Source organism: Mercenaria mercenaria, chromosome 4, assembly GCF_021730395.1.
Source record: "Mercenaria mercenaria strain notata chromosome 4, MADL_Memer_1, whole genome shotgun sequence".
Taxonomy (NCBI): Eukaryota; Metazoa; Mollusca; class Bivalvia; order Venerida; family Veneridae; genus Mercenaria; species Mercenaria mercenaria.
This window is the reverse complement of record NC_069364.1, coordinates 80563364-80577444: the sequence shown is the minus strand read 5'-3', so window position 1 is coordinate 80577444 and position 14081 is coordinate 80563364. Positions and strand designations below refer to the sequence as shown.

The window sequence follows — 14081 nt, the reverse complement described above, 5'->3', positions numbered from 1 at the left end:
TTACTGGAGTCACTTGGGCCAAGACCTAGGACAGCCTTTTGTGACACCAGCATTCTGCGACACCATCACTTCAATTGGAATGAATGCTTTAAACTTAATTCAAGAATTATTTTCACAATCCAATTGAAATAAAGTTATTATATCAAACTACAACAGGAACGGTTAATATGTTGTGCTTGGAAAGTTTAATATGTTGTGCTTAGAAAGGTTAATATGTTGTGCTTAGAAAGGTTAATATGTTGTGCTTGGAAAGGTTAATATGTTGTGCTTGGAAAGGTTAATATGTTGTGCTTAGAAAGGTTAATATGTTGTGCTTGGAAAGTTTAATATGTTGTGCTTAGAAAGTTTAATATGTTGTGCTTAGAAAGGTTAATATGTTGTGCTTGGAAAGGTTAATATGTTGTGCTTAGAAAGTTTAATATGTTGTGCTTAGAAAGGTTAATATGTTGTGCTTAGAAAGGTTAATATGTTGTGCTTGGAAAGTTTAATATGTTGTGCTTAGAAAGGTTAATATGTTGTGCTTAGAAAGGTTAATATGTTGTGCTTAGAAAGGTTAATATGTTGTGCTTGGAAAGGTTAATATGTTGTGCTTGGAAAGTTTAATATGTTGTGCTTAGAAAGGTTAATATGTTGTGCTTAGAAAGGTTAATATGTTGTGCTTAGAAAGGTTAATATGTTGTGCTTGGAAAGGTTAATATGTTGTGCTTAGAAAGGTTAATATGTTGTGCTTGGAAAGGTTAATATGTTGTGCTTGGAAAGGTTAGCCTAATATGTTGTGCTTAGAAAGGTTAGCCTAATATGTTGTGCTTAGAAAGGTTAGCCTAATATGTTGTGCTTGGAAAGGTTAATATGTTGTGCTTAGAAAGGTTAATATGTTGTGCTTAGAAAGGTTAATATGTTGTGCTTAGAAAGGTTAATATGTTGTGCTTGGAAAGGTTAATATGTTGTGCTTAGAAAGGTTAATATGTTGTGCTTGGAAAGGTTAATATGTTGTGCTTGGAAAGGTTAGCCTAATATGTTGTGCTTAGAAAGGTTAGCCTAATATGTTGTGCTTAGAAAGGTTAATATGTTGTGCTTGGAAAGGTTAGCCTAATATGTTGTGATTGGAAAGGTTAGCCTAATATGTTGTGCTTGGAAAGGTTAGCCTAATATGTTGTGCTTGGAAAGGTTAATATGTTATGCTTGGAAAGTTTAATATGTTGTGCTTGAGGAAGGAAACATGTCTACCTGCGCTGCGGTCTCCTCGGGTCGGATCTCCGTGCTCAGTAGTGTAAGGTCTAACTTCTTGTTGGACTGGTCTCCTCCGGGTATACGTCTGTGCCCAAGTTGTTCATACAACGTCTCCATCTACAACAATTTCATACCATGAGTTAAACAATATATGAAAAGTAGCTGCAAACACTATATGAGCCGCACCATGAGAAAACCAACATAGTGCGTTCGCGACCAGCATGGATCCAGACCAGCCTGCGCATCCGCGCAGTCTGGTCAGGATCCATGCTGTTCGCTTTCAAAGCCTACTGCTATTCTTGCATAAAAACTACTTTTTTCACTGGATCCGCCAATGTATAAACGGGAGAAAAATCGTGTGCAAACAAGGCAATTCACGTGCTGTTAATACATGATTTTTATTTTTGAAATGCTTTGCCAGGGACGTATGTATGTATTTCTGCGCAGACTGATATTTGGCATCTGCATCTTGTTTCTTCCATAATAACCTCTTCTTGTAGCATTATAGATACAATGTAATCCATATTATGTTTAGCTGTATCAGTTTCCAACCCCAAAGGTACTGCCCCCATCAATGTACGCACTAGCTTCTCTTAGAGTTTACTCCCTTTACAAAGCGTCTGTTCAGTTATTGTAAATAACTGTGAATAAATAAGTATCATGTGTAACTTGTGCTATTGCCCGTTTTTAGGTATTATATTAATGATTTTTGTTTGTATCAGTCAGTTTGTTTTTACCTGATTTTTCGCAGAATTCATACAATAAACCTCGAAAGCTAGTCACTAGCTTCGTACTCATCCGTACTCTGTTTGTTCGTACTCAAAATAATTCGAATGTAAAGTTGTTATTCTTAAAATAATTGTGTTTCTGTTTATCAAATTTTTTAGTTATATGCAAAATTATGTGTAATGTAACGTTTGTAATAACTAAAAATAAAACTAAGATGCTCAAAAGCCTTCAAATCACGCTTTTAGTAGTGTTGTTGTTATGTGTGCCCCGGTTATGGATATTTAAAACATGTTTACCGTTTCCAAGAACAACAAGAATGGTAAATAAAAAATGTACCGGAATCGTCAAGTCATCACGTATGAAAACAATGCATTTAGTCGTCGTGTAATGTTTTTATGCAAGAATAGCGACAATACACGTTTGTTTTGTGTATTAACGCCTGCAGAAGCCCTTGGGATATGTTTGTGACCTCGACCTTCGGTCTCGGTCACAAACAATCCCACGGGCTTCTGCAGACGTTAATGCACAAAAAAGCGTGTATTATCCCTACATTAGAGAAACAGTTAGCGAACAGCATTTGCATGGATCCTGACCAGTCTGCGCGGATGAGCTGGCTGGTCTGATCCAGGCTGGTCGCAAATGCACTATGTTGGTTTTCTCATGGTGCGGCTCATATTTGGTTCCAAGGCCGATGCATTTGTTTAGTATATTAGCCGCGTATCGTTTAAATAAGTATACAAAATTAATAGAATTTTGTGCAATTTTTCAAAAGACTTACGTGAGCACCTCTTACGTTGATCGGCGCACTGACATTTCGTAACGTTGTAGAACAGCCTAAGATTTTTTTAGGCTCATTTACAGACTAAACAGTACAAACAACTGATTTGCAACTTCGTACTTCGACACCTGTGCTATTCGGGAAGTATTTAAAAAAAATCATTAATTTGGGAAAAAAATACGTCTACATATAAGTCAATAAAATGCTGCAAAATTCGGTGCCAAACATGATAAACTGGTAAGCTGATTTCATTTACTTTTTCTTTTTTCTAAACAAAAGGAATTTGTTGGGAAAACTGCAGTGCACACTTTCTTTTGTAACATAGCATGTGTATTTATGAAATTCATCCTCTTACCGCTGAAAACACCTGTGTTGATCAGAACCTGTGTGAAGAGGAAGATTGACTTTAAATGTCTGTTGAGATCAACAAGTCTTTGATAACGTTTGTTTTTCCTTCATACAGACATGGAAATTTTTCTCAGAAAACCTTGCCTATATATCTAAGCTCATCTTAGAGTCAGAGATAAAAACGAACGTGAACAATTTTCAGGAAATGCTATCAAAGGGGATTACATGCCAAATAAATGTCTTAAAATACTGATCCCAGTCTTTGGTGGTCGGGAATAAGAGCACACATTTACGTAAGATAAAATATGAGTTTTGCACATTTCCAGGCGGAAGCGGTGTGATATTGTTTTTGCACCGCTTAACATTTACCCTGCTAAATTTCTAAAATGGACTGGTCCATCATTCAATTTTGGCAGTACCATTTATTATTTGAAGGGGTGTTCATTGAAAATTTACTGACTGAATAGCGAACAGTGCAGGCCATGATTAGCCTGCACGGGCACCTGCAGGCTAAAGGTTAAATGGCAAAACCCTTCTTTTTTATATAACAAACGGCAATTTTGGATCTGATTCAAATGTATTAGAAGAACATCACTTTTTCCTACATTTACTTTTCATGAAAGTTCTGTTATATGCTGTAGAAAATATGGGATTGAATAGTTCCTAGTGAATGACGGTCAGTGGTGTTCTGCTACCCTAAAAAGACGCGTAGTTTGTCCATGTCGGCGTAACAACCCTATATTTCTCGGTTTCAAACTTTCATGAAGAATGCATTCTATAGCAATGAAAAATGTGATTAAAGCAACAGTCCTACACGAAATTACTTCAAATGAGGAACTATTTACTATGGAATTTTTTCTATACTTCACGGAAGCACATTTTTGATAGAATTACTGAACTTATTTCTAAAACAATGTATTTTCTGTAGACATAGGCGGGCTGGTAATTTTGCAGGACGGCCTGGTTTTACTTAATTAACTCCACAGGAGTAAAGAAACAGACTTCGGAGCTAATTACCTGTTTACCTTTGAACATCGTATAAATTAATGTAATGTGTGGGAATTACAGCAGGATAACTAAAGGTTATTGGTAGACATTTTTCGCTAATCAACATAATAACATCAAAATGATATTGTTGCAACTTTATTAGGGGTTTGCTACTTCTTTAAAGCTCATCGGAGAACAAAGTTTTCTTGCGTAGCATTTGTGATAACCCGTCGAACGCTGTCGTCCGTCCGTCCTTTGTCAACAATTTAACTATCAACAATTTAACTATCAACAAACTCCACGTAGACACCTTATTTTCCATAGCAAACTTCACGAAACTCGCAAAAAAATGTAAATGGATACAATATCTCTTGAAAACAGTCCCATTTTAATTGTTGATATAAATCAGAGGTCATATTTCTTGACTAATATTCATGAAACTTACACATCTGATGTACAAGCTCTTTGGCAACTCTGATAAAAGACAACACAGTTATGATCCTTGAATTAGTGGATTTAGCTTTATTCCACAAAGTACAACAGTAACAGCTGCTTTTCTTGGGCAATTTTCATTAAACTTACACATAATGTGAATGGTTTCAAAAACACAAACGAGTTTGTTTATTGCAAATTCGCTCAAGTGACTACTAAATTTGTCAAAATTATTATGAAAAATAGCAGCCACATTACTCGGCCAATCTTCATGAAACTTACAAAAATACATTATATCCATCGGATTATTCACTGAATATGCAAAACTGCACTAGTGCCATAATTATGTGGTCCTTATATTGATCAAAAAAGCATTGCCGAGTTCGTAAGTAATGTTTATCAAACTTAAGAGGCCACTTACATATCGACAAGATAACGAACGAGCTCTAATAACACAGAGATAGCTCATAAATATGTCAAAATATATATAGCTCATAAATATGTCAAAAATATCAGGATTTACTATGTTAAAAGGAAAGAAATGCATAATCATATAAACTGAGTTTAAACGAAAGCTACCGTCAAGCCTTTCGTAACGCTGAAAAAAAATCGGACCATTGTCGAAAAAAAATGTGGCTGTTTAAAATTTAAGAAACTGGCTATCGTGGAGACAGCTATTTTAATGTGTCTTTGACGTCATTTCTACTCTGCTGGATTATTTATCCCCCCGCCAAAGGCGAAGGGGATATTAGAAATGCTCTCCGTCCGTGTGTGCGTGCGTGCGTCCGTCCGTCCGCAGCGATCTTTGTCCGGAGCATAACTCCAAAAGTACTGGAGGGATTTTCTTCAAACTTCATACACTGATAGAACACATTGGGAGGAAGTGCAGTGTACAAGAACAATAACTCTACCTTGCCTGTTTTTTGAGTTATTCCCCTTTATCTTATTTTCTTAAAACATTTTGTCTGGAGCATAACTCCAAAAGTACTGGAGGGATTCTCTTCAAACTTCATACACTAATAGAACACATTGAGAGAAAGTGCAGTGTGCAAGAACAATAACTCTACCTTGCCTATTTTTTGAGTTATTCCCCTTTATCATATTTTCTTAAAAAATTTTGTCCGGAGCATATCTTCTTCATGCATGGAGGGATTTTGAAATATATTGGCACAAATGTTCACCACCACGAGGCGGAGTGTCATGCGCAAGAACCAGGTCCCTAGGTCTAAGGTCAAGGTCACACTTAGAGGTCAAAGGATACAAGAATGAAAACCTTGTCCGGGGCATTTCTTCTTCATGCACAGAAGGATTTTGATATAACTTGGCACAAATGTTCACCACCACGAGACGGAGTGTCATGCGCAAGGTCCAGGTCCCTAGGTCAAAGGTCAAGGTCGCACTTAGAGGCCAAAGGTCAGATACAAGAATGACCTTGTCCGAAGCATTTCTTCTTCATGCATGGAGGGATTTTGATGTAACTTGCCACAATTATACACCATCATGAGACGAAGTGTCATGCGCAGTTCCCTTCTTTAGAATTACTTCCCTTTGTTGTTACTTTAAATAGCTTTTATTGTAACTTTTTCATTACTAGTCGTAGGGAAAAATCGAGACCACTTTTCTGTAGTACAACATGCATGCTACATCCAATTGTGAGGTGTATTTTGACCAATCTCTACCTGGTAAAGATTTTTGTGTGGACTTACAATTTTTTTTTTTTTTTTTTTTTTTTTTTTTTTTTTAAGATTAACATCCCTTAGTTGTTACTATGAATAACTTATATTGTAACATTTTTATAATTGACCATAGGGAAAAAACAAGACCACTTTTCTGTGGTACAACATAGATGTTACTTTCCAATTTTAGGTGTATTTTAAGGTATCTCTATCTGGTAAAGAGTTTTTTGTGGACTTAGAAAAACAAAAGACTTACAATGATTACAAAACAACCACAAAATTAAAATTCCATTTGCAAATACAGCTGCTAGAGGAAAGAAATTTGCTGTGACGGGCGTATATTGTGACATTCTGGCACTCTTGTTCCCTGTTAGCTTTCCATTCCTTCTTTTTACAGTAGCCATATAGAAAAACATCATAGCTATACTGTTCATGAAAATTAATAAAATTTAGCAGTAAACCACCTCACCACTGACTTATTCTTTCTTCCACATCGTTAAAACCCCTGATGCGGACCACAACTAAACGGTTCTTCAAAGCTTTCCCCAAAATTAATACTTTCAGACACTAACTTGCCAGGAACTTTAGCCTTCAATTATAATATGCCCGGCGGGGGGATTAGCCATGTCTAACATGGCCCTTGTACATTTTGCAAGTATGGGGCCTTAAATGAATTAATTTGTAAAGTGTCTTTAGTTCAACATGGAAAACACCATAACTTCTTTCGCTTTAGTTGTAAAAAAATGGTGAAATCATTTTACGATAGCGACAAAATACAACTCAAACAAATATCTAAAAATAGTTGGGTATTTTTTGTTGACATAGAAACAAAATGGCCGACTTTTAATCAAATATTGATCGTTCGTTTCATTCTCATTTTAAAGCGCATAATTCTTTTACTCCCTTAAATAAAATAGGGAGACCTATAAAAAATAAAATAAAATAAAACAACGCTGTCTTTGCCTTCAACACACTACAGGCCACATTAAAGATGAAGAAGAAGAAGAGGAAGAAGAAGAGAGAAACTACTCTTCATAAGTTTTGTAAACTTGATAACGATGGTCATTCTTGCCTGGAGATTGAGGGACAATCAAGAAAGGACTATAACTTGCTACGCTGCTAGACGCAAAATATTTCTTGAAAATTCCTTGGCTTTTATATAAGTAATACTGTAACATAATTCTCTCCGAAGCCAACCTCTCTAATATGCCACACAGTATGTTTTACTTAACAAGTCAAAAGCGTACAGCATCGACGTCTTTAGGAACTAATTGCTGGTTCGAATCATCGTAAAATGTAATGACTATTGATCTGTCCACATCATTGTCTGCCTGTTACTATAAGTGGTACTAAATCAAGTCATATAATGATATAAACTACATAGAACATGGGGAATATTCAGTTCATTCGAAGAATACTTTGCCAGTTTTATTAGCCACTTTGCCTTGCTATATTTGGCAAGCTTTAGGATTGTGTCGTTGGTGGATAAGTGATCTCTGATCAGGGAAGATGTAAAATTGTGCAAAAAAATACGACTTGCACAGTGGCAAAATATAACAGGGGCAACCGACAGCATTGTAAATCCGTTTATAGAAATATATACAGAAAAAAAGAGAAGTTGGTCTCATTCTATTCAGTATTTCTCAGTATGTTTTTATATGCGAAAACTGTATCCTTGAAATATTATTTTCTAAAGAGAAAAAATAACTCCTCCTTCTTTTTCCCTTAATTTTTTTCGGAAAAAAAACTCATTTTGGATAAAAGTGTGTCTACAGAGCGCATACGTAATGTGTTAGTGTTGTTTGTACAGCAATCTCGTGCTTTTTTAATTACGTAGAATGCAGTCACGCGTAAGCATGAATATATCCGTCAACACTTAAACACAGTATATATAGATATCAGTAGGCCTTTTGTTCATCCGTTCCTTTTTCAAATGTTTTATCAGATCTATACACATACCTTGGAGGAAGGTGAAACTCTTCCTAGACAATGGACAAATAGCATCCATAAATTGAACATGTAACGCACGTGTACACAGGGGTCATTTAGCGTTGCGTCAAATACTTCTTTACTTTTGTCACAATGTTTCGTATTAGACGTGCGAATTCGACATAAGCATGACATTGTTACTTGATAGTCAACCCATTTAATTTTTATTCAAGCGATCATTTTCTGTAAAATTGCTGCAAAATTGGATGTTTCTTTTAAAAAATAGTTCGAAACGCTGTAGAATCTGTAAACATTCTATAATTATTAATGAAAACATTCTTACATGGAAATATTTTGTGATGTTTACGTATTTACTGAAAACTTTTGATTAAAACGTAATTACATTCCTTGATACGAAAGTGTAAGAATTCACGGGTGGCGGGAAAATATTTCGACTTGCAATACAATAGATTCGTAGCAAGAAGTAGAACGTATCAACAAAGTACTTTTCTTCTACCTGTTCTAAATTAATTAATCGTTCTCTCCTTCTCTGGAATGAATAAAAAATCCCACCTAATCTCGTATTTCCCCATACATAACGTCAACGGTACCATGTGCTGTTTTATTAATTTTCAGGGAATATTGGTTATAACACCGTTTAGAAATATGTAACAAACATACCCAGTAATTTACTGAAAAATAGGTAATAAACTTTGATATTTCCTTATACATTTTTTGTATATGTAAATGACTCTTGAAAACCGGTATTGACACTCATATTACTGTCTTATAAGTTTTCCCGTGCTTTTTTATGAAAGAAAGGTGCGGAAATATGCGTACAAACGTCAGCCTTACGTCTATGTTAGCTAGAATGCGTTTTATTAGTTAATTATGAATGGAATGTTAAGATTAGAATCCGTTACTACGACAACAAGATGCAAACAGGTATTCTCCATCGGCATCAGAAAACATCAAAACAATATAACTCTTAAGGTACCTTCTCATCAAACACTCTTAAGCTATTGTTCATTTTTCTGAGCTCCTGTGAAGTAGATTATATATATGCAATAACATACTAAATAGCAGGCTTTTACCCCTATAAAAACCGAAAAACTTCAAAATGTCAAGATCCTTTTAAAATGTCTTCATTTACACTTTCTTAAAGACTTTTGTTAGTGGTAACCAGATATTGCAATGAACTTTTACAGATTTTTCGCGCCACTTTTGGCTTTTAGTGTCTGTTTTTGGTGTAACTGCGCCATTTTTTATTTATTTGCTTTCATGCAGTCACAGTTTTTAACCTTATCAATGGGCATTGATTCCGCAACAGTATTTACTTATTTCTCTGCAAGTATCTGACAACTTGCCCACATGAATCAAAGGTGAAGGAAGAATGTCTTCTCTTTATCGGTAGCACTGAGATCTTACCTAGCCAGTTGCTTCCTGATTTCGTTACTATGCATCTCTTTCATAATACTCGATTTTTTTCTATAACTTCAGAAAATCTAATATCAAGTTTATATAAATTGCTTGACATTTTGAGCCTTAAGGGGGGATTTTTTTATAAACATGTTTTAATAATAAATCTCTCTGCGTTTTGATCAAGGAGTCGTCTTCATAATAGCAATCACACCTGTAATAATCGGAATAATACAGCCTCCTAACGAACATAAACATAAATTACTGTAATAAAGTCCGCAGCATTTAGAGACACACCTGTATCTGACAATATTACTTTGAATTTCTTTAAAATGTTTCCAAAAATAGAGTATGTATATCGTCGCCACAGCACAAACATTGACACACCTGTACGAGATTTTGTTATAATATTGCCACATTATAGTCTTTTTTAAAAGAGTTACTATGGCACGCCGTAACTTACATATGTCGGGATAATTCGTGTTATCATGACAAACAAGACAACGTAGAGATCACACTTTGACATGATAACATAGATAACATGATAGGGCAATTAACACGTCAACATCACACTTTGACAAGATAAAATATTCAGTGCGATAAATTTCTCATCGACATCAGTTTTCGAGGTACAAAGTGCACATCGTATTTAGATTTATCACTTGATGATAAACTTCCAGTCATCCATTTACACTTAAATATGTTGCATAATACTGTGAATCCATCCCACATAAAACTGTGCTTTGCAGCATCAAATGAAATCACCCGCTAAAAACGCTTGATTAGAAAAATTGTTTGAAAGATACGACATAACAAATGAACGTCTGCCTTAATGAGTCGAGCAGATCAAGAATGCTTTATGACTGATTGCAGAGATTATACTGCTGAACGGTTTTCTCGGAATTAAAAGACTTAATATGAGTAAAACAGTCGATAATATAACATGATTTTGTTGAAATTTTGTATAAAAGGCAGTGACTTGACCTAGTGACTTACTTTTCATAACAATGTTTCAATTGTTTCCGAATAATATATTTTGAACGTTGCCCTTGTTAGTTATTTTGATTAATTTTAATCTTAATCATCATCATAGAATTAAAGTATCATTTCTATTACGTGACGTTTTTTTTTTAATTCTAAAACATTTTTCACTCACCTGAAAAATGAAGTCCTTTGTGATGATTTCCGGGTTCGGGAGAACATTGCGATCAGCCGACACTGCCATTTGTATCTGGTCCCCGTACGTAAAGAACGAGATTGCAAGCGCCATCTTCTGAACTGGTGGGAACCAGTAGAAGATTGTCTTAATCTGCTTTGCAGAGAGGCGCAGCTCTACTTCCGGTCCAGGTAAAGAAGTTACTACACAAGTACACTTTTCTAACAAATAAATCCACATTTTGATCCACATTGACTCCGCTAACATGTGATATGATAATTTAAATATTCTTCTACAGACAGAAAATAAAGATGATTCTCTCACATTGTTCATTCTGTCCTTCATTTTCCACAATCTTGGTACCACACCTTCGGTGTTCGTTGGAAGGCTGACATTTATCAACATTATATCGTTGCCAATACCGGAAACATGCTTGTTAGCACCATAATACACTGGAATGCTTGACTGCATATCGTATGGGTTTTGAACCCCATTTAGAATAAGATAGTTCCTAATGCTGCCAGCAGCAACCGACATAAACACTTCGTTGAGCGTGCTTCTTGTCACCTGCTTGATTTTCATAGCAGACGACAAACTAAATGGTTCTGACCACGTGATTACTTTCTTTCCTGAGAGGTGTATGTGCTCACCATGTAACAAATTAAAATCATTTCTTTTTGACACAATTCTAGTTATAAATTTAATGGGCCCATCTATAACTGATCGTATACAATCCCAACAGCTTTCTTTGCCCATGACAGGAGGTACTGTCGTCACAGAGTCAACATCTGCTAAAGATTTATAGAGAATCTTTACCATAGAGACACCATCAGTGAGGCATGGGTGCATTCTGAATAACACCACAGTATCACGAACATCTCCAAAGTCGGTAAGTACTTGAATTTCCCAAAGTGGTCGTCCGGACATAAATGGCCTAGATGCTAAGTCCGACAAATAATCTTGCAGGTCTTCTAAAGATTCAATACCCTTTGGCATGGCGAACACGTGATTGTGAATGAAGAAATTGCGGTCTTCTTGCCACACGTAATCTGCACATGTGTCAACTACTTTTTGTGAAAATTTTGGATATAAACGGCAACCATCTTCGCCTTTTGCTAAAACGATTCTGTTGTTGATAATATTTACAATTTGTGGAACTGACAATCCGTACTCAACAATAATCAAACTCTGAACAATTATTGGATTGTTTATTTCATTTCGAACCCAGAATTTCTCGGTAACTGAGAGACGCTGTCCGCAGACACAACATGCCTGGTTTTGAATACTGCAGCAAGCACAGCAACATTTCAATGTTGTTTTTAAAAATATACAAATTGGAAACAACACAAGAATAATTGCGGCTACAGGACAAAACACCAAGAACGCGACAAACATATATGCAATTAGGCCTAAAACTTTAACCCATGTATTTCTTATCACAGGATTGCGAAGCCGGAAGTAGGGAGAACTGGGAAATGTGTATTTCAGACCATGTTTCCGGTATCCCTCCCCAGTAGGAAATGTACTATACCAGCTGCTGTCTTCAGTGTCTGATAAATCAATAGATACACTCTCTGAGACTTTCTTCGACTTCTGCTTGAGTTTTGGTTTCGGTGGTAAAATAGCAGAAGTGTCGTTTGGTGATAGGTCCGGGGATATAGAATTTAAGTTCACGCTATTTGTCCTTGCATTTTGCGTGGTAACTGGTGGACTGGAATGTCGTTTGCTTGGAACGGGTGTTGGAAAGACGTTTTTGGCATCACTTGTCACTGTGTTTGTATGGGACAATTTCAAACTCGTAGGTCTAGCACCTAAGCTGCCGCTACGTTGAGGTTGTTTTTGTGCTTCCTGAATCTTAATAGCACTTTGAACAGCAAGAAGCGTTTCTTTTTCTAATTGCTTTTGTTTCTTTTTACTCCGTTTGCTCTTTTTCTTTCTGTTTAGTTCACCTACATCTATAGAGGCACATCGGCGGATCGGAATTTTGCCCGGTTTTGCATTTGCAGACGTCTTACTGTCATTAACAGTTTTATCGTCTGCTTTAGTTGACGCAGCGTTTTTGCTTCTGTTTGGTTTCTCTGCAGCATGACTGTTTACTACTGGCTTCTGACGTATATCATTTTTAATATTCTGCTCTGTGTGTTTGCTTTTGTTAAAATCATTAATATTTCTTTGCCGATAATTGTTTGGGTTCACCGATAGTGAGGCCGTAGATGGGCCAGCTTTTCCGCTCTTTGACACATTTTTCTGCGACCATCCTCCTGCATTGCTCTGTGCTTTTGAGTTTGCGTCACTTTTAACAGCAGATATTTTTATATGCGGCACGACATGTTTCTTGCCGTTCTCATTACTGTTACCCCCTGAGTATCGTCTGCTTTCCATTAGAATTTTCTCTATCTATTCATTTCCGGTAGGTCCTGCAAAATAAGAATAACATGACACAGATATCACTTTGCTATTAATGCTCTGTTATGGCTATACCCCAAGAGATTACTTAGTATAATTTGAGAAGAATTACAACAACAAAACGAAATTTTCATAATTAATAATCTTGGTAGTCATTTGAATATGCACTGTATGTGATAGCATTGGATATGATTGATCATGTTTTAATTCCGTTTTAATTTTAAAAGTTCACAAGTTAATCAAAATACAAACATTCAAACTGAGAAAATGGCGAAAGTTGCACGTAAGTAGGTACAGTGTAGCTTCGAATGCTTGTGAGATGACCTCTAGTTTATGATCTATAACTCTAGCCTATATTTGAATAAAATTATGCTATCAAACTCTACACACGCCTTTGGTACTGGGCGCGGATCTTTGAGTCTGACTTAATTATATTCCTGTTTATACTTCAAGAAATGGTATTTAAACTAAAATTGTATTTAAGCCAATTGTTGCAGAGTTAGAGACGATCGAGAGCGCAGCTATAAGACAGTTCTTGCTGATATAAAACAATATTTGCCCGATATTTTTCAATATGTGTTTAATTTAGTGCCGTGACACAATTTCTATATATGTAATTAGATAACCCCATCATTTCGCACCTGTCTGTAGTGAAAAATGCATGTTTCGTAATAGAGCTTTGAATATACATCAATCAAATGCAATGTCCAAAGACGAAATATCGCATATTGGCAGACATTAGGTATAGGTCGCGTGTGTTTTTTCCTCTGAAAATAAATCATATTGAGAATTTGCACATGTCAGTTTCTGTTTACATCTCATATGAGATTTGTTGTAGACTGCTTGATAGAAACGAATGTATGTTCTTTTTTTCTGGAGTAGCGAGAAAATCATGTGATGATACCGTTTCATTGTTCTTTCTCTTGAGAAGGAACACTTAGATTCGGTAAGTCACACTTGACTGAGCAACTGATCTCGAAAGCTGTTGTCA

The 14081-nt window shown here is 35.9% G+C and overlaps 1 protein-coding gene across 1 annotated transcript in view; it reads right to left on the bottom strand.

Annotated features, from left to right (window-relative positions):
- LOC123553022 (uncharacterized) overlaps positions 1-14081 on the bottom strand; it is a 36977-nt gene that overhangs the window by 15675 nt on the left and 7221 nt on the right. Inside the window, exons 2-3 of the mRNA XM_053541777.1 lie at positions 10685-13101; positions 1228-1347 (exon numbers count right to left, since the gene is read on the bottom strand). Coding sequence (XP_053397752.1) covers positions 1228-1347; positions 10685-13066 — 2502 coding nt within the window. The 5' untranslated portion in view covers positions 13067-13101. The remainder of the gene's footprint in view (positions 1-1227; positions 1348-10684; positions 13102-14081) is intronic.